The 26,387-nt window shown below is 33.0% G+C and overlaps 1 protein-coding gene across 2 annotated transcripts in view; it reads left to right on the top strand.

Moving 5' to 3' along the window:
- Positions 1-13,481, top strand: part of LOC119832822 (interference hedgehog-like) — a 49,610-nt gene extending 36,129 nt beyond the window's left edge. The window contains exons 12-17 of one of the 2 annotated variants that reach the window (XM_038356600.1): positions 1,317-1,473; positions 4,704-4,784; positions 5,368-5,487; positions 6,697-6,877; positions 9,961-10,043; positions 11,841-13,481. In XM_038356600.1, the coding sequence (XP_038212528.1) occupies positions 1,317-1,473; positions 4,704-4,784; positions 5,368-5,487; positions 6,697-6,877; positions 9,961-10,043; positions 11,841-11,960 (742 nt within the window). In that variant the 3' untranslated portion in view covers positions 11,961-13,481. The remainder of the gene's footprint in view (positions 1-1,316; positions 1,474-4,703; positions 4,785-5,367; positions 5,488-6,696; positions 6,878-9,960; positions 10,044-11,840) is intronic. The other variant, XM_038356601.1, reaches the window with a different exon arrangement.
- The last annotated feature ends 12,906 nt before the right edge of the window (positions 13,482-26,387 follow it).

Below are 26,387 nucleotides of genomic sequence, written 5' to 3'. Positions count from 1 at the left end.
TACGCTTTCTATCTGATAAATCCATTCATTCAGCGTCATAGCGCAGCGTAAGGTTAGCGTTCTGACGCGTGTTAACGCGGTCTATCTGACGAAGCCATAAATGAACGCAAACATTCCTACATTGCATGAATGTTTATACGAAGATACAAGTATACCCTCACATACACAGAGAACGAAGTAAGTGTACATAATATTATATTTGACATATCGAGGTTTACGAACAATATAAAGATACACATAAATCTAAATACAGATGCTCCTTATTTTCACATAATTTACCTTCAAAACTTTGTGAATATAAACGGATGTCGTTCAGTTACAATTTGATTGTATGTAATATATTTAGCGCAATCGCCTATGAATAATTTAAATGATATTATTGATTTTAACCCGATTATGGTTGTCGAAAATGTAATAACTGATTTGTGTTTGTTTAAAACTTGTGTTGATTGAATTTATTCAATTTATCCGTTTCATTATTAAATCATTTAATGTAAGCGCTTTCATATGAATAATGATAATATAATAAGGATTATAATGCATTGTGTTTTTCGGACGTTGTGTTAAATTTCAATGATACGATGTCATGAAATATGCTTCATACTTTTCATATCATTAAAATTGAGATATTAATCTCTCGATTGTTGTGTTTGTTTGCATTTTAATTGTACACTATATGGTTGTTTGGTTACAATTCTCCTGTACAATATAATGCGATCCAACTAGGAATAGGAACGAATCTTTGTGGCAAATTTAAATCGAACAAAACAATACACTAAGGAATTCTTTTCAATTAGTATTTATTTACTCATCATACTTATATACATTCTTAATTCATTTCAATTGACACCATGGAGCCCAGCGAGAGAGCAGCAGATAGCGCAGATCCTAAGATAGGTATTCTAAGATAGCATTTCGCATAGAACACATTAGTAGTACCTTACATGCTTCATCTACTCTGTAGGACGTTATCGGCGATTCAATGATTTAATTAAGTTTTGTAGGTAGGGTCCGATCAAAGTGACACACAACAGTGCCACAGTATTAATATTTTTTCAATAAACTTCGTAGACTTCTTGATAGAACCAACGTTTTGTTTAATTAATGTTGCATTGCACAGTTTTACGTTCTTAGCAAAAGATAAAAGGAAAGTAGCGCATCTAGTGATGAAAACAGGAAATTCATTTTGTACATTTACAAATACAGTTTATAAGATAGTGACAGAGTGTACAGATACACCTATGAACTGCATAAATTTGTTATCATTCTGCTAGTACTCGCTAGTTTCATTTACAAACGTACAAACAAACTCACAGGTTCCGCATAGCCGCGGTGTACTCGAACCAGGACAACAAACTCGGTCGCAGCAGCACCAAGTTCTACTTGCAGCGCGGCGCGTCCCGCGGCCCGCGAGCGCCCGCGCTGGACAAGGCCACTGCGTTGTCGCCTCACTCTATACAGCTCAATTGGACGGTGAGTGGGGAGAACATAACTGTACATACTAATAGCTTCCATCATCTACACCACCTTACACTCATAGGTTCCCTTATCCACACCACTGTACACACTCATAACTTCCATTATCTACGCCATTGTACAGTCTCATAGTTTCCATCATCCACACCACTTTACACTCTCATAGGTTTCATTATCCAGACAACTATACACACTCATAGGTTCCACAAAGCCGCAAATATTAGAACGACAACTACACTCAATAATCTCATTATAAATACATCTTGATTAGAAAGTGACTAGGAGTGCAAAAATGATCTGTTACTAATCCGAGGTTTCCATAACGGTCAAGACAATAAACTCGGCTGCAATGACACCATACTTACAACGCAGTGCAAGTCGTTGCCCCGAGCGCTCGCATTGGATAAAGCGACTGCGTTGTCACCTCACTCTTTTCAGCTTTTGGTTAGTGAGTGGGTAAAAACAATTGTACACACTTAAGGGAGCAGTATAAAGTTCTACTAAGAACGCGACGTGCGATAAAATCACGGCGTTGATATCTCACTCTGTACTGTGGACTATGGACTGTGAGTGGCAAAGAATACATTATAATTGCAGTGCAGTACACATAAACATGAAAAATATAATTAGGAGAGATTCATCTATATCCATAATTTCGTAGCAAAATAATAATCGTGTCCTGATTTATTTTAAATCTGTATCATGATCTGTATATGACAGTTTATTTTTCATTATCTCTGAAACGCTATTTAAACATGTTCAGAGCACAATATTTAAAAAAATGTTTATTAACTGAAACATGACTTAAGATCATATAAAGTATGATAAAAAACAGACATCATGTTTTTAAACGAAAATCACAGAATACTAATAAACCTTAAAAAAATCTGTAAAAAACCATCAAGTTCGTACTAAACAAGAACAGTACATACGTGCAAGCAGTGGGCAGTATCGTTAAAAATGTATAAAAACTTTTACATTACATTAAAACTAATACGAAGCTTAGCACCAAGTTCCACTAACACTGATAAGACTTTGATAAGTTCGCAGCACAGCGCAGCAAATAACCTAATTGGATAGTGTTAGCCGTCATAATATGCCCTGGGAGTGTAAAATGTTTAGACAATCCGGCTTTGGAGTTTAATTAAAACCAATTTATTGAATGAGCAGCTTTTGCATTCAAAGTTGGACTGGACAATTCATGAAAACATGTTAAAAGTATCATTTTTATACGTGTCTGAATAAGAAGAGGTAGTTATCATTTGGAGTTCATTTAAATATTCAAATAAGTAGAGGAGTACATACTATGCTATAGAGAAATGAGAAAGTCAAATTAAAATATTAATGTTATTGTGTAATCGCATAACTATAACCCTATAACCATTACAATAAAGTCCATTTTGCAAACACAATAAGCTTATTCATATTAAGAATCAAGTGTCCAATAATGTAGTTAAACCATAGTTTTCTGAAATTCTGAGATTATTTAAATTGTTTGCAAGCTATATTGAACCTTATTGCGTCTCGCTTAAGGAGCAATTTTCCGTTAGAGCTACAAGCAAACAGACTGGTTTAATCTATAAATACATGCCAACAAGGGAATCCCTAGTTAGGTTAAGTGATTCACAGTTTCTAGTTAAAGTGGGTCGTATGATCTTGAACAATTATACAGGTTTAATCTAAATTTATTTTAACTGAACTACAAACAAGGGAATAATAAAGGCAAAGGGATTCGTTAATTCTACAACTCTATATTATATTTGAACAGGACAAATTATTACGATAAGATATAATTTATAAATAAGGAGTAAATAAAAAAGGAGTATGGTATCTATTGTGGGAGTCGAGCACGCTTCGGCACGAATTGGGCCAGCTCGCACCGGGGAAGTGCCACTGTGTTTCGTACGGTGAGTGGGGGAGCCGGAGGCCCGTTTCCTTTTCCTCACCTGTCCCAGTCCATTCCTTCTTCCCAGTCGTTAATCCATTCCTTTTCCCTTACCCCAAAAAAGCGGGCAGCACATTCGCAGAGGCCCTACCTTTGCGAATAATCATGGGCTGTGGTGATCGCTTACCATCAGGAGAACCACCAGCTCAGTTGCCCGCTATGACATAAAAAAAAGAAGTATGGGGCAGTTGATATACATCTGTTTCACTGATCGATTTTCTTTATGGACAAGTAAGTGATCAACCTTCTGTGCCCTGCCAGACCGAGACATTTTTTTGTGCGTCCCCACCGGGATTCGAAACCAGGACCCCTCGGTTCGCTCACGCGTTAATCACTGTACCAAGGACTAAATAATAATAGTTAATTATCGATAATTTCTGGAAACTGTTATAAAGTCGAAATAATGATTACTAGTAATAATTAATCTCCGGTCTTTACATACATAACATTAACAATGTTTTAAATAAATTCTGATAAGTTCTAAGACTAAGACATAAAATGGCAACATTTAAATCAAATCAATAGTCTTTTAAAGTCCCCTATTCACGGAGGTTTACCAACTATTATAATATCAGTTAGATGAGACTGTCCAACCCAGCTTCTTTTGAAAGTTGTTCGTAGGAAACCTTATTGTTTATCCTTCTGTCTTATAAAAAATTCTCCGTATTTTATAATTCTTCATATAGATAATATATTTTCTTGCTGAGATTTTTTTAAATAATTTATGAACTGGATAAGGCGGGGTACTTTAAGACGGGGAAAATAAAATTTTCAATAAATATATACAATACAATACTATAATTATACCATATAAATGAAGAATATTAACAAACGAAGATGAAGAAAACAAGAAAGGTACAACATTTATTAGGTTAAATATAATAAATTAATACTTATCCCTTTTAAAGCTATCTCTGCCAGACAACCTTTGGATAGGGTCTATTATAATTTAACATTGGAGTAGGTGGTGTTTAAATAAGATCACGAGAGTTAAATGAAATCAAATAGAAATGTAACATTAGTAAAAGAATACTAATATATCTATTTCGAATTGAATCTCAGGTTTAACTAACAATAAAAATTAATATAAATGATGGATAAGTTTTCCAATACGATTATCTTCCGGAGCAGGAAGGGAGTTAATTTAAAAAAGAGCATGATAAAAAAATATACCATAATAATTGTTATGAAAAAAATATTTCATAACTATGATTTTAAGTCCTTCTGATTTCGTTTGTCTAGGACTAATTTTGTCAAAATTAAACATTATTCCTTTGTATAGTGGTCGAGTGAGGGTGGCGTTGAGGCGGAAGGCTTCTACGTGTACTTCCGAGCTGTTTCCTCAGCTGGAGCATACGAAAAGGTAATATAAATGTTAGGGCTAAACGACCCTTTATATTGTTAACTCGATTTACTTGATAGATAATGATGAGAGGAATTCGTATAAGAAATGGAGTGAAAGTTAAAAGGGTATCATGATTGTTTTATACGCAATGGTTTTAGTATATATATATATATATATATTTTTTTTTTTTTGTTTTATTTTATTCAATTTGAATAAATAATTTGGAATATTTGGTATACTCATAAGTTACTTTTTGCTATACTTTTGCCTTGAATCATATTCCATGCTTTGGTACACCGTTATCAATTAAGTTAAGAAAATCTATTATATAATAATCTGAGGTTGTTATTATGAGGTATCATATTCTAGTTTTATATGAAGAATGATCATGATGTAAAATTCCAATTGTTTTTTTTTTAAACATATGATAAAAAAATCTAACAAATGCACGTAAAATAGTCTCACTGTAGAACAAAAACAATCAATATTAGACCTTAACACAATCCAATAAGGAACATCAGGATCAAATACTAGATGACAGTTGAGATACAGTAAAACAAAAATCAACCTTAACCCAGTACACACAAGGCTCATTCCGCAGGTGACAGTGGGCGGGGCGGCGCGCAGCGTGTCGCTGGCGCACCTGGCGCCCGACACGGCGTACGAGCTGAAACTGCAGGCGTACTCTGCGCAGGCGCCGTCTGACTTCAGCGCTATACTTGTGAGTGACAATTGGACTATATATTAATAAATGGATATTTTTTACATAAAGTAATTACGTGGTACAATACGCAATACGTTTTATTAATAAAAGCAAAAACGTTATTTAATTTGATTTTTAAATATTAGATACTTACGATTTATACATATTTGAAAAAAAATATGGCAGTTTTACTTTAAAGTAGGCAAAATATTAGAGGTGATTCGCTTAATTGGCCTAGTGATATATGCGTATATCGTAACGATAAAGCGAAAAATTGGCTTCAGATATTTTTCTCTTGTCTTGAAATTCTTCAAATATGATACAATCATCATATTTATTGAATAATATAAATGAATCAGAACTGGTGCCCTAGAATTTGGGTTGCCAACCCTATTAGCTTAAATTATACCAAAGATGTTTAACTAAGATATTAGGTATAACGAAATAAAAAATGTCAAAATGAAGTACAGGTCTTCTTTCTACAGACAACAAAATCCTAACAAATTTGTTATGCACGAAGTTTGTATTGGAAGCCAGATCTATTAGATTAATTGCTTTCGCAATTCTGGCCTCGATTTCTTGTGAAAACCGGCAACTTATATATTACTTATTTTAAAGGATATAGAGTTGCTATAGCGTAAAAAAGTATTAAAAATGAGTATTGATCTTTGCTTAGACTTTGAAATACCCTACCGTGACATTTTGTAGAGAACCTGTGTTTGGATAAAAAAAATATGGAATTAAACAAGAATACGACCTATATCTTAGTAGAAAATATGTGTTCCACTACTGGAAACAATTAACATAAAAAATCCATCTTATAATGTACACTGTCGCCAATAATTGTTCTTTATCTGATAGCGATCAAATGGGTTGTCCTCTCAAGTAAATAAAATAAAATAAAATAAAAAACGAATAGAAAATCTAGAGTCCTTTCGTACAATTGGCTATCCATACCTTCGTAGTTGACGTACCATTTATGCGTTATCAGACATCTTTCATCAGCCTTACAGCAAACGCATAAGGCGAATTTAATTAAAATTTATCTAAGGCAAGAGTAACTGTAGAGAAGGCTAAAAGGCGACTGCCGAAAGGCTGTACCTGAACAGGGATGTCTTTTTATATATTATATCATTACTCATCATCATAACGATCGTACCGTGTGGTTGCAGTGAAATGTCAAGTTATCAAATGAAAGAAAAAATTACAATCCTCTCGCTCAACCAGGTGGCGAAAACGCAACGTTCCGCATCAGCGGAGAGCAGCAGCACGGTCGCGCCCGCCGACGACGCGCAGCCGGAGAGCCGCACGCTGGTGACGGCGGGCGGCGCGCTCGGCGCCGCCGCGCTGCTGCTCGTGCTCGCCGCCGCGCTGCTGCTGTGCAAGCGCAGCCGCCGCCACCCCGCCAGTGAGTACCCCCTCCCCTCACTCGCGTGTGCATGTAGCGCTGCTCCTCTCCCAGCGCCCTGCTGTTCTGCTACAGGATTCCGCGGCACGTTAGTGTCGCAGCTCTCCTGGCGCCCTGCCACTCTGCTAGAGGACTCTACTGCGCGATAGAGTCACTGCTCTCCCGGCCTCTGCCTCCATTCTACCAGGGACTCTACCGTTCTGGAGGTACTCTGGGAGTGCACTGGACACATAGTTGCAGAGATATTATCTGTGGTGTATAATGCTTGCGCGGCCGTCGTCTCCTGGTGTGTGTAGAGATAGAGCTGTATGTGGGAGCATTAGAGAGGCGTCGTCCTGCTGCGCAGCCGCCACTACTTGCAGTGCGTACTAGTTACATTAGGTAGCAGTTAAATAGTACAGACATAGCAAACACCTAAAGGTATTTGATACTTGATCTTTTTAGTTCGCAACATCTTGAACTGAACAAGAGAGATTTGTTGTTTTTCTTTTTTCTTTTTGGTGATATGTACCATAAAGAATAAGTAAATAAAAATAAATAAATAAGAGTTAAGAGGTAGTTTTAACGCCTCCAATACTAGGCAATTAATTAAAGATCATAACGAATAACGATTTTGCAAATTGTGCCACCGTAGTGTTATTTCATTAGCACTCGCTATTGAATGAGTATATTATGTGAGCACCATATTAAGAAACGTAAATGTCGGACGCCATTTAGAGAGAATTGACTTATCACTTTACTTTGCTAGTCCTCTGTTTTGGAACCCGACGCATCATGCTTATAAATGTAGTATTTCATATTTATGTATATTATCTGAAATGTCTGGCAAAAGTTAAAGGTCTTAATCTATATTAAACAACAACAAGTAAAAATTCTTAAATGCCAATATAACGAATTGATTTATAACGTTACCACAGAAATGTCAGAAGTTTTAAAAGCATAGTTTAAGAACATTACCAGTACTCAGTCATATCTGCTGTTGTATAACAGAACTGATATAGCAAATGAGTAACCATAAACATATTCAACTTATAACTTTCTCACAAACGCGCTTTATCAAAACTACACACGAGCCCGTCTTAAAATTATCCTTTATCTCCCCAACGATATAATTACATTCGTGCAAACGTACAAAGTGTCGTAACGCTAACCGCCGCCACATTTGATAACTGCCCGAACTACAATACAACTAGAGAACGACTGTTATTTACAAATTGTGCGCATTTCCTTTGAAACGTCTAAAAATGAGCCCACAAAATGTTGCCGGCGGTTTTAGCTGAAACATTTTGTTTGTTAACCCCGCTCCCGTTGCGCATTGCATTCGGTACGGTTTTAATTCGGCATCGACAGTAATCGTCTGTTTTATCGCTGCGAAGCGAAATACAAAACTGCTGAAGTTTCATCACGTTGAAAGACGTTCTCTTGGTTGGTGAGAAAAGGTTTAATTCTTCGTACAGTGTAAATATATTATTTATTTGATAACGAACATAATTTGACGAGAAGGCTTTAAGTCAAAATGGTCTAGATTAGGGAACTATACGGAACTTTTATTAGACAATGTTCGTTTTAGTTATATGTATGCTTTTATGTTATTGCTCCGTGTTTTCTGCAGCGGAGCTAACAATTGTCGTAATAGGACGTTAAAATTAAAGCATTGTACTTTGTGCGGCGCGCTCCAACAAATTCACCTGCTATTTTCAACCGACTTCAAAAAAAGGAGTATGTTCTGGACTCGAATGCATTTTTCTGTCTCTGTATTATTTGAAAGCTGGTGCCTTCCGTTTGGTGCCATTTAAATTTGTTCTTGCTTTGACAAGTTGAAAACATTTCGTTTCTATACAATTAAAATATTTAAAAAATAATATAATTTAGTAAGACTTGCTATATATGAATTACGCTTACAAGATTTGTACGACTAATAATTACAGTAATATAACAAATTTAGCCAAAAAGCTAATATTTGTGTAAATTAATTTAATACTAATTCAAATAGTTCGAATTAATAATGAAAAAACATTACTTTGACCCATTCACGCAATTTACTGAAATATACAAGAAAGAACATTATACTAACAAACTATGCGTTTACTCTATTCTTCTAATACAGCGCTAATAAACCTTGCCTGGCTTTATAAATTACCTGAACGCCGCTATTTGTTTATGTAAAATATTAACTCGCTTAGTAAATGAATGGATAAAGGAACGGAATAAAGTGTAATAAATGCCAGCTGTAAAAAATGCGCGCCGATAACTGAACGATTGAACGAATAATAAACGAATGAGCGTATTCCAGAACGAATGTTATGACCGACGATACAGATTCTCATTTCCCGTTGCGTTATTTTTATATTATTCGGATACAATGGGCTATAAAGTAAACAAGCACTCGTATTGAGTATGCTTATCGCTCGTAAAGCTAACAAAAATAGATGCTATAAAGTGTCAACTTGACGGTAATAAGGTTAAGTTTTATTTGAGGCTGCCACTATCCGTCTTCTTCCCTCTGGCCGTTTTATTTGAGCCCGAGATTGTGTGCTTAACGACCACCACGTGGCAATAACATTTCATTATCATTCTAAGTTTTATGTGCGAGCGTCGGAAGCGTTTTATACTCTAAAATCAGATAAGAAAACTGCGATCTTTAGTCTGCACAGAGCAGAGCACACAACATAGTAATGCAGTGTTTCTTTTAACAGTTCGTTCTTTTTTGTGTAACGGAAGTAGGTTAATCGCGATGTTACAGTTACATTTTTTATTTAATCTGTGCTGTTCTGTGAATTTTTTGTTCATTTACACACTAGAAAATGTAGTAAAATGAAGTTTTTATCCAGTCTATCATAAGCTTAGAGGTAAATCCATATGTTTCCCTATTGGATACTTAGCAATCAGAATAACACTGGGTTTGTGAATGAAAACAGGAACAGGTTGAGTTCTACTCCATTTCAAACAGATACAAAACTCTACTTACAGTTATCAATTATTGTTAAATCATCTAAATTCCAAACACTGAATCTTTCTTGAAGCTAAAAAATTATAAAATAAACAAAATCCACCACCTATTGAACAGCAAATTTTATTTATAGAGGAGAAAGGATCCGGCGAGGGCGGCGGTTACATCGCGGCTAAAGTGCCCATCACCATTACGGCCAACCCGATGCACTCTGAGGTGAGACCAGTGATAATGTGTTTGCAAGACTGTATTATGTATGCGAGTATAGTGGGACATATTTTTAATCTTAGGGCTGCTAACTGTTTGAAAATTACTAAAAAAAAAAACTTGGAAAAAGTAGATTTCAGTATATGTTTTGTGTTGAGAAATAAAATTTATTGGTAACCTTAGGTCGTTTTTTGGGAATGTCGGTGTGTTAAATTAATGCAATATTTTGTGTTTAAGTTAATCAAACTTAGGTATTTTGGCCAAGATAAAGTTTTCATAATATTTAATTTTCAAAATGGCCAAATAGGGTATTAACTATCAATATATAGGATTTAAAAGGAATGAATAGGCCATGAAAATGTAAACCTTAAAATTGTTCGTTCATCCAGTAGAGTTATATGTCGACTTTATTCTGATCTGTGTTATTAATTCCTTCTGTGAAATATACGAAATGAGGCGGAAGTTTTTATTTCTGATTTCAATATGTGGTGAGATTAAATATAGGGTTGCCAACATTTAAAGACAAAGTATATGTTAAATTCAATAATTTAATTATGTTATTTCTGAATTCATTCATCAATTTGCGAATGTTTATTAGTGGTCAATAATGGTGTTGCGTATATATATATATTTAATTCGTATAGTTTCTAAGTGATAGTTTCACTCATAAATATTCGTAAACATGTCAGATATAAGATAGTTAACTATAAGAGCTAACATTTGTTGCTTAATGGTTCTTAATATTTAATGATGCTTATGATATTTTATGCATCAAGCAATGTTCTTGCTCCGAGGTGAAAGCACTTGTCTCATGTTTTGTAAAACTTATTTCTTTGGTATATTTATACCGTTTGCTAAAATTTGATAGGTAATGTTGCCATATGATAATTATCTCCAAATATATTGCTAATGTTGGATGAATGATATATTCTACAGTCATATACGCGCGTATATTATATTGACTACGTAATTAGGGATTACATATTATTGGTTGCGAATGATGTGAAACACATGTTTGCAAATTTTAAAACATTATTGTGCTTATAGTAATTAGGTCTTCCTAATTATTTATTTTAAACATACGTCTATATATTGTATATAGTATATATACCTTTACTTTATATAGTATATTTATCTGTCGATAAAAAACGCTTCCTTATAGTTCTTAATTATGTTTTTGGTTTCATTTTTGAACAATGAAGTATTTTGTATTCAGCTAAACGTTATGGGTCAATTCTTGTTACTTATTTATTTAGAATATCGATAAAAAGTTGTAGTTTAGGATAATCGAGTAATTCATTTCCTAATATGCATAGGGTATGGTAAATTGAAGGGTTGTCCTTTTCAAATACAAACTCAATCGGTTAACTTGTTTGGGGTTGGATGTAAAACTTCCTAAAAGAAACATTGAATTTTTGGCACTTTTTATTTAAAAAAAGACGCTACTTCGATGAATCATTGCGTTACTATGTATATTATATTACCGTTATAGTTGATAACGTCTCGAAGATATTGGCATTGTTATACTATAGAATAACTAGCTGCGCCCCGCGGTTTTGCCCGCGTACGTCCGTATCCCGTAGGAATATCGGGATAAAAAGTTGCCTTCATATTATTCAAGTTGTCCAGCTGTCTACATACCAAATATCATTGCAATCAGTTTAGTTGTTTTTGCGTGAAAGAGCAACAAACACACAAAAGGATGTGAAGCCTTACAAACTTTCGCATTTATAATATTTTTATAATATTAGTAGGATAGGGTATATCTTAAAAAAATAATATAAATTAATAATTTTCTTTTATTAGGGTGGAGACGCAGGAGTAGAAATGTCCTTCCTCCACAACAACAACTGCGGCAACAACACAAGTAGTGACGACACATTACCACATTCAAGGAAAAATGGACCTTCAAGGCAATACGTATAGAGTATAAATTCCATTCGAATAAGACTGCAATTAAAAGCTACTATTTTGGTAGTTAGTCTATGGTAGTTTGGAGTGTACATGTGATAGTGCGCGGATTTTGACAGTACAAAAAAAATTATATTTATTTCTAGTTAAAGTGTGGATGTGGTGTAGCATTTATTTAGTTTTAATTAATTTTATTTTCTGACTTTAGTATTAAGAAATTGAGCCTGACATAAATCTATATGTTTTCCTACATTTTATACCAATCACACCCAAAAAATACCTAAGAGTGTATGACATTTACAGGCTTTTTATTTATTTATTTTTCCTCATTCTGAATGCAATAGTAAGTGCCAGGCTGTTTTACTGTATTTATAAAGCATACTCGTTTATTTATATTGTAAATGCTTTGATCTGAATTTAGTTTTAAGCAACATTCCCGATTTAAACATAAAAATGGTAGTAAATGGTAGAATGTCATTTATCGATGCTCATTTCAAAGCGCATTCTCGACAGCTGCGGTCGACGCAAATTATATGGAAACTTTAAAAATTTTCATATAAAAATAATTATTGGTGATTTAGATTCAAGAAAATGTATTGCAACTTTAATCAATCGCAATAAATAGTCAAGATGCATTTAACAGTGCTCAAAAAATTTATATGAATATTTTCGTTTATGTGAACTTAATTTTATTTGAAGTTAATGCAATTAGATTAAGTTGGCGGGGTACTTAATAAAAATGGCCGATGCCGCTGTGTTGCATTTATTTGTGTTTTATGAATGCTATTTTGAACAATAACATTTTAGCGGTTGTGACGAATGTTAAATAAACAATTTTTGTAATTATGTGATGCTTCTTTTTCACTAAATTTAATTTAGTCGTACATGTAATTCATGGATTTTTGTTGTTAATTCATTTCCATCAATTTTATTAAATCGCAAGAAATATTGAAATTTAGTTATTCACTGTAGTTTTACATACGCAGGTTAAATTAGAAAGATCATTATTCGGAGACATTTTTAATTATTTTATGCGAATCCGATTCCGTTTTTCATAGTTATAAATAATTCTAATCAGGCTTTGAATTATCCAATATATTTGTTAAAGCGCGTTTCGTTCGTTTAAAATTTATTTATTTGTTCCGAGATACAAAGTGATCAGTCAAAATTTGATTAAAAAGTTTGAAAGTAAGTGAATTTACAGTATTCTAACTAAGTAAAAGAAGTCATTCATTTAGCCTTTTACAAGTTATTTAATAAAGCCTATTTGAATTTCAGAACAAAAAGAGCCTAATATTTCATTTCATTTAAACTTTCAGATTTAGAATAATTTTTCATTACTTTAGTCTTGATGCTGTAGCTCGTTTTGCTTTTTCTTATTATTTGAATATTATTTGCATTTGGGACAGTGAAATATGGCGACTAAATTAAATTTAGTTTAATAAGAGAAACACTTAAACGATCTTAATAATTGTCAATGCAATTTTACATGCCTACTTTGAAAAAGTAACATTATACATTTATTAAAAAACTATACATTATGTGTTTTATTGTTTTAACAAAATAAATTGAAATGTGACTTACATTAGAAAATAAAAAAAATCTTTTACTTTCATTTTATTTTACGATTACAAAAATGAACTTTGATATTTTAGGTTTTTTTTGTTGTATATTTATGATGTTTCAACAGTTTTAGACATATTGGAAGTTCTCATCAGGCTTTAATCAAGGTCAATTAATTATTATCACTACATAAATAGTATTTGATAGTTGTACTTTACAATTACAAATAAAACCATACCTTATATCTGATCATTATAACAGAAACGAATATTTATGTCTTAATTTTATTATATAATGCATTTACTGGAATATTCATTTTTATTCATATCAATAAGAGTTTTAATTCGTGTGTCCGTCATTGTAACCTTATATAGTTTTAATAAGAATATTTCAGAATAAACATTTAAGTTCAAGCTTTATTCAGTATGCGAATGCAAAGTAAAGGCAAATAAATATCGTATTTAAAGTAATTCTGTGGTAACTATTAAACTCAATAAAACAATAAATGAGAGAACTTATTTTGTAAATCTATTATATAGCTATGAAATATATTCGAGGCGTTACCAAGTGAAAATCCAACTCAATATTCTCAATAAAAGTTATCGGGAGTCTATAGAAAAAGTTTCTTTGAATGACGTAGCTGAGTTCTGTGGAATAAATGACTGAACGTGTTTACTAACTGATTGTTAGTCTTAGGTTCATTGAATTCATATTAGTAATCGATGTATATTTTAATGTTTTGAGAAATGCTGAAATTTTTTCATACAGATTTTTTTTCAATTATTTCATGAAACATGCTTTGACTACATATTTTACTCTTTGCCTTAGCAGTGGGTATTTAATATAAATTAATTCATGGGCATTGTGGTTCAAAATTACCAAGTAATATATGATATAAACACACGGGTGTAAAATATCTTACCTATAGTAACGCTTTAATTAGAAACGGTTTTATTTCATCACGTTTCAAACCAAAACTAAATTTTCTCCAAGAATTATCGAAATCTGATAAATGTTCGTGCATAACATTTGAAATCGCTTAGATGCAATCTACCAATGTTTGCATTGAATCACTGCTATCGGTAAATACTTCCCAACGTCTACATACATACATCGCACACGGAACGTTTGAAAATAAATAATTACAATAACAAATGTGTTTTAATTAAACCCTCACCGATTTATTGGGTAATTAGGTACAAGGATATTATGGCGATTCGTTGCCAATTAATATCTTGCTGTCGAACAATTCTTCTTGGGGATTGGAGGATTGCGTGGCTTGCTGCCAAATTGCAGCCGCTCCAGGTGTCCAGACACTCGACAAAGATTGAGGGCTCATTTGAACTAAATTAATTTTGATGTACCGCTCCGTTGGACACAGTTTGTGGGAACATGCTAAATTTATGATAAATATTGAAATAATTCTATGTTATCCTACTAATATTATAAATGCGAAAGTTTGTAAGGATGTGCCTGTGTGTTTGTTGCTATTTCACGCAAAATCTACTGAACCGATTGAAATTACATTTGGTACGTAGATAACTGAACAACTGGAATAACATATAGGCAACTTTTTATCCCGATATTCCAATGGTATACGGACTTACGCGGGTGAAACCGCGGGGCGTAGCTAATAAGGTTAGAATGGTTTACGTGTACCAACAGCATTTTAATGTGCATGTCGCATAATCCTTTATGCAGCATTAAAAATTGCGTTTATAGGTGTAGCGTTAGAAGGCATCATGATGATTTTATGACTCCTAACATTCATTACAGTTGGATATATTCTATAAAACTATTGTATCCCTTTCTAACCTTATAATAGCATAGCATAGCAGTGTAGACAGACAGATTCATAATTGTCGAATTAATAATTAGGCATGTGTCGTAAAAATTTAAGCTTTGTCAAAATTACTTCGATTTGATAATATATCATGAAGCCCACACATTTTACAACCGAAAAGTAAGCAGATACATATTATTCGACTGTAACTCAACTCAAACCAAACAATCCTTTTAAAATAGAACATTATTTCATAATTTTACACAGATTTTTGGTGTGTGGTTCCCCTAAATAAATAGTTTAAATAAAATGTGAGACCAGGGTTTAGTAGCTCTTAAGCTCTGGAATATTTTACAGACTAGATTAGAAAATGTATTGGCCAATTAAATTTAAACTGTTGAATAAATTTACTAGAAATGCGGTGGGATTAAAACTTTGTAATGTTTTACAATACAATCCAAGCTTTCTACAACTAAATACCTAGATATATTTTTAAGTTCACTGGATTACTAATCTAGCGATTACTACCAAGATTGTAATTTAATTAGATCAATTTTCTGAGAGAATTGAAATAATTTAAGAGAACGTTTTGGTGGCTCAGTGGTGAGAACCTCGGACTTCAAAAATCGATAAGTCGGGATTCGAGACCGGGCGAGCGTGCAGGAAATAAATTGATTTTTCAATTTATCTGCGCATGTGGATAACATCACCACTACTTAAAACGGTGAAGGAAAACATCGTGAGGAAAGCGGCATGTCCAAGAATCAAAAGTTCGACGACATGTGACATCTGCCAACCCGCACTTGGCCAGCATGGTGGATTATGGCCTGAACCCTCAGAGGAGGCCTGTGTCCCAGCAGTGGGAACATATAAGGGCTGATGATGATGAGGAGAACGTTACTTGCAAGGTAATACTTATCGCAAGGAAATTTCGTTCACTATCACCTACTATCACCACATACCTACGCACAATGACATTTGAAACTACTTAATGTATTTAGAAAGTTCTTTCAGGCAGAATCTCAAATTTTTGTGTGATGACTAATTTAATTTAGCGAAAAAACATGTAATTATCAAAGGGTTCTTTCCTAGACTGCTTATTTTAAACATAAAGCGATTTTTTATAGAATCTAGCTCTCTTTTATACGTAAGTCACGGTATAACCTCTTAACAGTATACTAATAGGTATGTTATTCAGTTGCTAAAAGACCTAACTACAGGCTCCAGGATAGGGCACGAATTCTCAAGACAATTGCCAATAATACAACTTCATCTGAGTTATTGTTCGCGAATCCATCGTCCACAGATGGCATGATATTTGCTGACAGCTGCCAATTAGCCTAACCGGAGCTAATTAATACATTGATGACCGCAATCATTACCGATAATTAACTAAATGTCTTAATAATATTGGATTATGTATTGTCTATACTTTATAGATTGTGGTCCAACAAAACTTGATCCTTTTCTAACATGTTTTGTAAGCATTTTCTTAGCTACTCAAAAGAAAATGTTATGATTAATTATGTATGACATCACTTTTTTTAATTACCTGTATTTATTAATGATTTCCTTATCAGCAACTTATATGGTCCCACATATAGACACATGCCCTATGAGGGTTAACTTGGCTAGTGTGGTGAATTATGATCATTCACCATGCTAGCCATGTGTGGGTTGGCAGATGTAACATGTCATCGTAGTATTGATTCTTGGACATACTGGTTTCCTAACGCTGTTTTCCATCACCGTTTCGAGCAGTGGTGATGTTATCCCCATGCGCAGATATATTGTAAAATCAATTACATCTGCACTCTCACCTGGTCTCGAACTCTCGACAACAAGTTTTAATTTTCTTTCGCGCAATGGATATACAAGATGACTTATTTTATTATGAAATAATTTAGCCAGCATTTCTGAAAGGTAGGACCGGTGGCTTACCGCCTAATGGAGCAATATAAACAAAATAACCCTCGCAACCCTACCTACAGCAGTACGTTATTACAATGTGTCAATCTGGCACATGGATAAACGCTAATAGTTTGAGGATATACGATAGGCTTATTTATGGATATGAATATTTTAATGTTTTTATTAAAAAAATATGTGACTTTACTTATTTATCGAATTTCTATTATAATTTTCTCATTAACTATAAGTCAATTCCACTTAACTCCAAAATTCCTTAATCTAGATCTGACGGACCGCCCCGGCTTCGTCCGTGTAAATAGTCTATAGCACTCAGGAGTCAGGGATCACGTATAAGAAAGAATTTTTGAAATCGTGTAATAGTTTCTTAGTATGTTCACACAAATTAACTCTACAGCTTTATATTATTAGTAGGTATAGATTAATCCATAACTAGCATTTCGTTATAATAATCAGAACTGCAAAATACCTAATTAAATAAAAATATAAATCAATAATTATAAAACCACAAAAGCCGCTTCATTCCAATATGAAATTATATTGACGATGCATTAACCTGCAAATTCACCCAAGTGTTAAACTTTTAATATTGAGTTTTGTTAACGCCTCCGTGAAATTTATTTATTGCGAAACCACATTATTTCCTTTCCCCTGTAATAATTAAAAGAGTATTAAACTGCAGTGGCTGTAACTTTATTACAGTCTTAAATACTAGATAGGTATAATTCTAATAATAGGTATAATGTCAACCAAGCGCATAGACTGAAGATAAATTAGCTATAGTTAGCGTAGTCATAGATTATAGATTCACCTTCGGGGGGAAGGTTTATATTAAACAATCTATTGTAATCATACAGTTTAGTGGAATTACTAGGAAAATAAGATAAGGCTTATACGTAATTTTACAACGCATTAAGCAGTTTCCCTTTGAAAATTCGGTTATACATTTTAAGCTCCTTAATAAACTCTCTACACATGAGAAAATTTGTATAAGGATTTACCATACCTACTAGCTGGGGCCGGAAACTTTACATGGTCAAAGAAAATTAACATTTGTCATACATTACGCGTTTTAACAACAGCGCCATTTTATAACGCATAGAAACGATAAAGTGCATAATGAGTGGTTTAAGTGCGTATCACATTGGATCTTTCTATGGTAATGAGACGTTTAATTAGGAAAAATAGTAGCGTATGTTATTGTAACTATTTTCAGGCAAAAAAAGTCATAGCATAAAATTACACCGTTTCGACACGAAAGAAAGTCATACTCACGTATTCGCATGTACCTTGTTGGGTGTAAGGGTGACATAAAAAATATATTTATGCAGTTTTTTTATATGTATATGTTTTTTATACGTATCAGTAGAAACAAAATAACAGAAAGCATTTCCAAAATTATTGTGAATTATAAACACCAGAGGTAATAAAATTGACTTATAATAATATAATTTAAAACATGGACATCTTACAGATAGTTTAAAATAACATGCGACAGCCAATATGCTAAGTAAAAGACAAGTAGCTATTGATGCAATCAAACAAGAGCTCGGGGCTCGGAGCCTTTGTGCACAGTTGTTTATACTCAGCGAAGCAAATTGTTAAATCAGAATCGTTCTCAAAGGATTAACAAGCGTATCTCTGCTCACTTGAGTTACATACGGTGCATTGATACGGAAATCTCAGATTTCATAAAGAGATTTTGCGTTAAGATGTCCATTGTTTCATATTCTGTTTACAAACTATTAAATATTCAAATTTTTTCGAAGTAGTGTATTATTCGTTCATCTTTAAGCAGCTTTTCTTTGACTAACGTTGTTTGTGACGTGATTGGTTTAATGGAGCCTGTATTGTTAGTTCTCTATGGAATTTATTGTATTCTAAAAAAAAAAGTTATTTGTTGACTTTGAAATGAATTAGCATAAAATTAGATACAAATTTGCTGCACATATGAAAATGTTAGAGTGCGTATGGAATTTTTAAATTCTCTATCTAAACGAGAAAAATGTATCCAAACTAATGTTATAGTTCTGGCGCTTCGTACTAATTAAATATTTAACAATAAATGTTTGTTCAGTTGAGTAAAGAAAATGATCTTAAATTAAAGTTACTCATTGATCCCGCCACTAATTAATAAGCTTCACGTATATACAATAGAAATAGTTCCAAGCCTGTAGCTCTAATAACACACTATTTTAATTTATTTCGATAGTAATAACGTTCTAGCAGGCTTGAGGTTTCCAGTTAATGGGCTAAATGTAATCATATCATTTACATACAAATATGAATATCGTATCTAATTTGCATATAATTCTGTAGGCTATTGTGCTGTGGTACCTATTACAAACTCTGTCTAGATGAACTGGGTACTTATATCCGAAAAACTGTCCTATTTTTAGTCATGTATACATTTATGCTTCTATAATTTTACGTTATTATTTGCTTATTAAAGTTATTTTTGATGCCGGTGCTTTTAAACTGCCGAACGCAAAAGCTCAGAACGTTAATAAATCCGTCCGTTAATATTTCTCATTATAAATGCGTTCAGATAGATAAAACAAGTATAAAATATTTTAATTAAGTTGAATAAACAACGTATGAAATATATTTCTTATGAAGAAATGAAGGATATTAAATTATCAGTACGCTGATCAATTCTTTAAATATAAATTTGTAACTAAATTTCAGACTAAGGGATACATCCATCAGACTATTTCTCTTTTTTATGACGAAAATTTTAATTTGAATGTTCCGGGTATAGAGAGAGAAGAGAAAACTAGAAACAATTAAGTAATGGAGGTTTCGTCAAAACTATATGAATGATTTTTTAAATGATATCGTATTTTTCTATTTCTTTATTTAAACAGAGATAAAAATCACAACAATAGTGTAACTACGCGGTGGCATCGTAAACGTGATCTTTCAATTGCAATGTCGCTACAACATACAATGAATGAGGTATTTTCAAATCGTTATGTTGTGAATCGTTGGACCATTCACACGCAGCACGGATAATTTACAGTGTATTATCAATTGTGGCTTTTCATTGTGACATTTTTTATTCCAATTTCATTTAATATACGTCGGAAATCTTTTAGTTTTTAAGGAGCTCGATCGTATCTATAGTTTCAAAGTGACGGTTGATATCAATTTTTTGTTCTTTAAACAAATGTTGGGATAAGATTATTACAAAAAAACAAGAATTTAGAGCAGTTTGGAAGTTGTGCACATACATACACGAAGAGATAAGTAACATATCCTAGTTGGGTCCCAAGCCATAACCGTGTTAGTCAATGACATGTAGGATTGGAAATTTTATGAATGTGGCGTAAGCGGAGTATAGAATTGTACCTAAGATTTTTGTAATTTTGATTCACGTTAAGGTGCAGCAGGTTCAACTCTCAGAATTTCTTTCCATCAATATATATTTTTTATTCAGTTTATTCTCTTTTGCACTATATTACGTATTGCATTAAAGTTTAACCTCGGTCAATATAGTTTTTGGTATATAAAATATTGCCTAATATTAAAAAACCCTGACCTCATTAATATATGCAAAAGCAAAGCAATCTCTGTACAAGGAAGAACTACAAAAGTCCGGATATTCCAAGTATTAACAAGTAGTTGAGAGCTCAAGTTATTATGGCTAAGAGTTTACTCACATAAATTATTAGAGACTAAGTCTCTGATCATAAATCTTGTGCAATAGTTGAGACAGCCTCTGTTCTCGATTGCAAGTGTGACTAATAGTTTCTGGGACACTCATTTTGATATAAAAGTTTCTCATTTATTTCCAAACTGGCTTCAAATATAAAGTACTTATTTGTTTCGTTGTTCTGCTATAATAATGCGAAAATCTCGCTACCGTATTGTATCACTAAATTTTGTAAAATAAAGACTACTTATATACTTGACATTTATAAAATTAAAGGGAAAATTTATTGGTAATTTCAATGAATAAATTTATTTGTGCTCGCAATTTCTTTTTTAAGGTGCTTTTAATTTATAATGAAATCGGATATTTGGGCTTATCATTGAATAGTTTTATAAACGTTACGTTATGTAACGTTACCAAAAAAATTAAGTCTTGTGTTATTAAGGATGTGACTGATAAATATATCGGAATCAGCCAGACTGATACAAACATTTACTATTAATCCCAATCGGAAATCAAACCTTGGTTCAACTTCATGCGTTAATCACGTCATTAAGGAGGCAGTAAGAAAGCGTTTTCTAAATCGTATATTAATTGTGGGTCTAGAGGGCGACTTAATCCTTAATTCATCACTGATAACATGTTTTGCTATATACATATGAACCAAATGAAATGAGCAATAAACGAAAATCATATTCCTGAGACAATAGCGCTGCATTTGAAGCAATCATTTGCTTGATCCTGCACAAAGGTCGCGATGCGGTTGATGTAAACAATGCCAACAGCTGTAGCTTGATTAAGCCATAAATATGCAGCGTGGGTATGAAGCACGCGGCTCACGGGAGTGCTTCACCATTTTATTAAAAACATCACTCGCGGAAACGGTCAAATGGGACGACTATGAGTTGAGATGGTGGATGCTGCTTATAGCTATATGCTACTAATATTATAAATTTGAAAGTTTGTAAGGATGTGTGTGTGTGTGTGTGTGTGTTTGTTGCTCTTTCACGCAAAAACTGCTGAACCGGTTTCAATGAAGTTTGGTACGTAGACAGCTGTACAACTGGAATAACAGATAGGCAATTTTTTATCCCGATATTCCTACGGGGTACGGACTAACGCGGGTGAAACCGCGGTAGTAGTAGCTAGTATTATATAAAGTACGAGATTCAAACAATAATTAGTTAGCGTACAATAGACGTTATTGTTAATTTATGTTTCTTTTTGTATTTTATTTGCTTGATTTATCTGTAGTGTCTGATTACCGGCAGTTTCATGTTACCAATCATATTCGATGTGATCCTTATAACGTTAGATTTCAGACAAATGTAACCCAATATGATTTCACGGCATATTATCAAGTAATTATATTATAAATAAATTAAAGCGAAATATGATATATGATTATACAATTATGAAATAAATTGATAAACGTTCGAAGAGTAACGACACTCACTGATTAAAATTCACGGCAAAAGCAAAATTGTATTACCATCGCTGTTTTCCATACGTTTAAAAGTCAGCTACGATTCAATTGAACAACTTTATTAATATCATAATTCTTGCATTATGTTCGGGTTTTAATTTTAACGGAATGCACGCAGAGTAAGTAGGATGAAAGTTCATAGTTTCAGTTAAACGGTTTCGTGGTGAAAACTATGCACAATTTCAACACTCGGAACTTTTAATACACAACTTTTGAAGTTTCCGCTTCGTAATGAGGTAACTTGTTTAATAGTGATATCGTTTATGGCGCGTCACTCGGCGACTTGTGCTAATTAGTATTCGATGTCTGTCTAGAATGTTCTCATAGTATATCTACAAGGTATATTTTATCTGTGCTCCAGTAGGCACTATCTTTTAGTGCAACTATAAAAAGCTTAATAAATGCTTCAATTGTGGCTAGGGCGATCAATCTAGATTGAAAGTTATCAATATTTCATACCTTCTTTTTATAAGGTGCAACTGAAAATACATATTTTTTAAATGTATAACCAAATATTTAAAAATCTTGAAGTAAAAGTATACTAGTTAAAATTTTCATGATCACTATACCTCATAATTAAATTACAATTAGTTATAATTATCAAATAAGTTACGTTTGTAAATTATTTCGTTTCCATGTATAAAAAAGAATGAATATTTACAAACTAGCCTATCAACCGTTGTTAGTATTATACCTTCTACTTATTATTCTGTGGTATTACTAGCACCGAAATACCTCGCATTGGGTATAATATAAAAACTGTTTTCTAATCATTAAATTGTCTGAATAAAAGCAGACAGTATAAAATCCATGGATGTAAAGCCTTCACGGAGTCAATTTGCGACAAAAATTTATAAAAAAGAGATTCGTCCCTAATGGAAATATATTCATGGCTTAACAATAGATTAAAAGATGAATACGACAGATTTAATTTGTCGAATAAAAAACGTTGAAGAAGACAAATTCCGTGCCTCAATTTGGACACGTCAAATATAACCTCGGAAAATTTAATGGGTTTTCAGTTTGGTCTTTGTTATTTTTAATTTATTTCGAGATACGTCAGGTTAATTAAATTACGCTGTGATGTGGGTTTCAAGGTTTAACAAATCTAGCTGGCTAGTTGGAGGATATCAAATATAATTGGAATTTTCCTGTAAGCATTTGAAAAATGTACCAAAAAACTTACCCACGTATTAGAAAAATACTGTCGTGCCTTTAAAAGACTGTCATAATAAGTGTATTCTTTATTCTATATCGAATAAGTGGGGTATAGAAATCTACTGAATGTATCTCTAAATATCCGATATCTGATATTGAATCTCGTACAGAATAATCAAAACTGCACCAAGGTTTATTAATTGTAAAATATCATAGGCTTTACATGGTCTTAATTCTTGTTACGAAGCTTGTTACGTGTTCAGAGCTTAGCACAGGAATTCAGAACAATGTGCTTGCGGTTACTATTAGTTCTCTTTAAATAGAAGCCAGGGAAATGGCGGCTATCAACGAGGTAGCCAGCTCGGCTTTTAATAATTAAACTTTTATAATTCCGACCTTTTTCATTTTTAACCGTATCTATTTTAAATCGAATCAGGTATTTTGATTGGTTTGATAAAACGGTTCTGTTACTTTTATTACAGACAACGCACGTTCGTAGAGTTTTTAATTGAAGTCATGTATTTTTAATAATAAAGATTACGTTTCAGTGTCCAAAGGGATTTCCAAAGATCCGGTAATTGAATAAGCGTAGTTTCTGGATATTATATAGCTTCAATGAATTGAAATATAATATTTTATGCTAGTGTTTGAAAGATTACAAAGTAGTTAATATGCAAAATGCAAGATTCCAGAAGCTACAAAATTTTATGAAGTGACTTTATAAAGGACATGATTGTCTACACAAATCTTTAAAAAATTAATTATATGGGAATAGGGTACTGTTATAACATTACGCTTATGTTTTAGAGCGGTATGGTAAAGTAATACCAAAATTGCGCTTTACCACAAGTCTGAGGTTGTAATTACATCGTATTTTGTGGCCAAAACCTTAAGCACACGGTAGCAGATTCTTAGCGCGATTCGAAATAAGTTCGTCCGTCGCTTACACGGAATCCCTTTAATTAAATGAGAAAATGTTTATAGTGACATGGATTTGTGCGGGGTTTAGATTGGAGCGTGCAATTGTGGCTTTGCAGTTGTTGAACATGTGCTTAGTCATTAGCGTTATACGTGAAGGTAAAGCACGCTCACGTGGCATTTGCATGTGTGTGTGCTTTCTTGCATGAATATTAATCTTGTATCGGAAGAAATAAGGAGGATTACAATTCTAATGCATTTATACTTACGTAGGTAAATTTAAATTGATTAAATTTCTGTATTTATGGTGATATTTATTAACCGACTTCAAAAAAAGATGATTATTGAATTCAACATCGGTTTCGATAGGTGTTTTTTGTGTTTTCGTGGATAGCTTCGTTGCCTCTCAACAAATCCTGATAATTTTTTAATTGGAATAATGAAATTAAAGGGTATCATAACAAGTGAAGATCTGATGATCGCATTCTAGAGTAATAGATCGGAACTTTCGAAATTAATATGTGCATCTTGTGCAATGTTTATTTGTATAAGGTATTTTAATGAAATGTAATTTCATGAAGATGTGGAGTCGTTCTGATGATGGGGCCGAAATGCTGACGAAGGAATGATTTTTAGTCGCCTTGTGTTCTTATTTTGATTTAGGCCATTTACGTCAGGCTTACAGAAGTTCAAAACAGAAAGAGAAAGACACTGTATTCAAGTTAATACAAGTCCTCAATTAAGTGATCTACCGATATACCTATTGTAGAAAGTGCATTCACAATATAATATTGTTCATAAAATAGGACACGAAATAGCCAATGATGGATAACTAATTGTCTACGAGATATTGGCAACTAGAGCTATATAATCCTAAATCGAGGCAGACAGTGCTTGGAGCCGCATCAGTACCACTGACCATAACGGGGTACATGCTCGCCAAATGACAGTGACGCAGATTATCATCTTTCGTTCCAAACCTATAATCGTTGGTTGAAGTCATAGCCAATTGAAAACGACATTTCGGAATGGATGAAATTATTACAACGAAGCTCACAAAATTTTTAATTGTTTTGTTCAACAAACAGTTATTTTTATTTTCGTACATCTGTGTATTCATAGTTTGATTTGTAGTACGGTATGTATGTATAGTAATAAACGGTATGTTCTACGATAAATAGTGCGGTTTGTTTTTTTCTAATTTAATAATTACTATTGGGTCCGTTAAAACACAAATACTAGCGGTATATAGCATTCAGGGGTCACGTTGCATATCTAATGAAATATTTACTGGAATCGCTTAGTAGTTAGAGCTGAGATTACCGCGTTCATACAAATAATAAAACCTACTCTTTTGCTTTCAATTATCATAATTTTAATAAACTGACTACATTTGTAAAAGTTTATATGAATAAAATGGTTTTGAGTGGAAAGATAATTGTATCGCAAGATAATAAACAATCGATTTTCAAGCAATGAAGGAACTCTGACTGAAAATGGCCCAAGGGAGTTGCGCTCGATAAAATTCTTAGCGATGCATGAAGGATTCTATTTATGGTTACACTTACGTGTATCTTCCTCACCAAATATCTTTATGAATACACAAAGACGGGAGAAACTCGCTTCATGCTTTTTTTTCTATGTATTATGGCAACAGTAAAATAACATATTTGCATAGAAAAATTCGTTTTCTTTGTTGTGAATGTTGTTGAACAGAACGTTATTTTTGTTCCATTTATTGTCCGCTGCCGCCGGTACTGGATTCATATGAAGCTAATATCGGAAAGTTATGTTTATTTTTAATTTTAATCACGTTAATCTATTGGTATTGTGCAAATTGATTTTGGATTCAATTAAAATGATCGATAGAAGTACATAAATACATTTTTAAAACACGTGTCGTATTATATACAAAAATATGTTTTTAATGCTTTTCATTAACGTGGACAT

This window comes from Zerene cesonia, chromosome 16 (genome assembly GCF_012273895.1).
Source record: "Zerene cesonia ecotype Mississippi chromosome 16, Zerene_cesonia_1.1, whole genome shotgun sequence".
NCBI classification, from domain to species: Eukaryota; Metazoa; Arthropoda; class Insecta; order Lepidoptera; family Pieridae; genus Zerene; species Zerene cesonia.
Note: the sequence above shows the minus strand (reverse complement) of the source record. Positions and strands in the feature narration are given on the sequence as shown.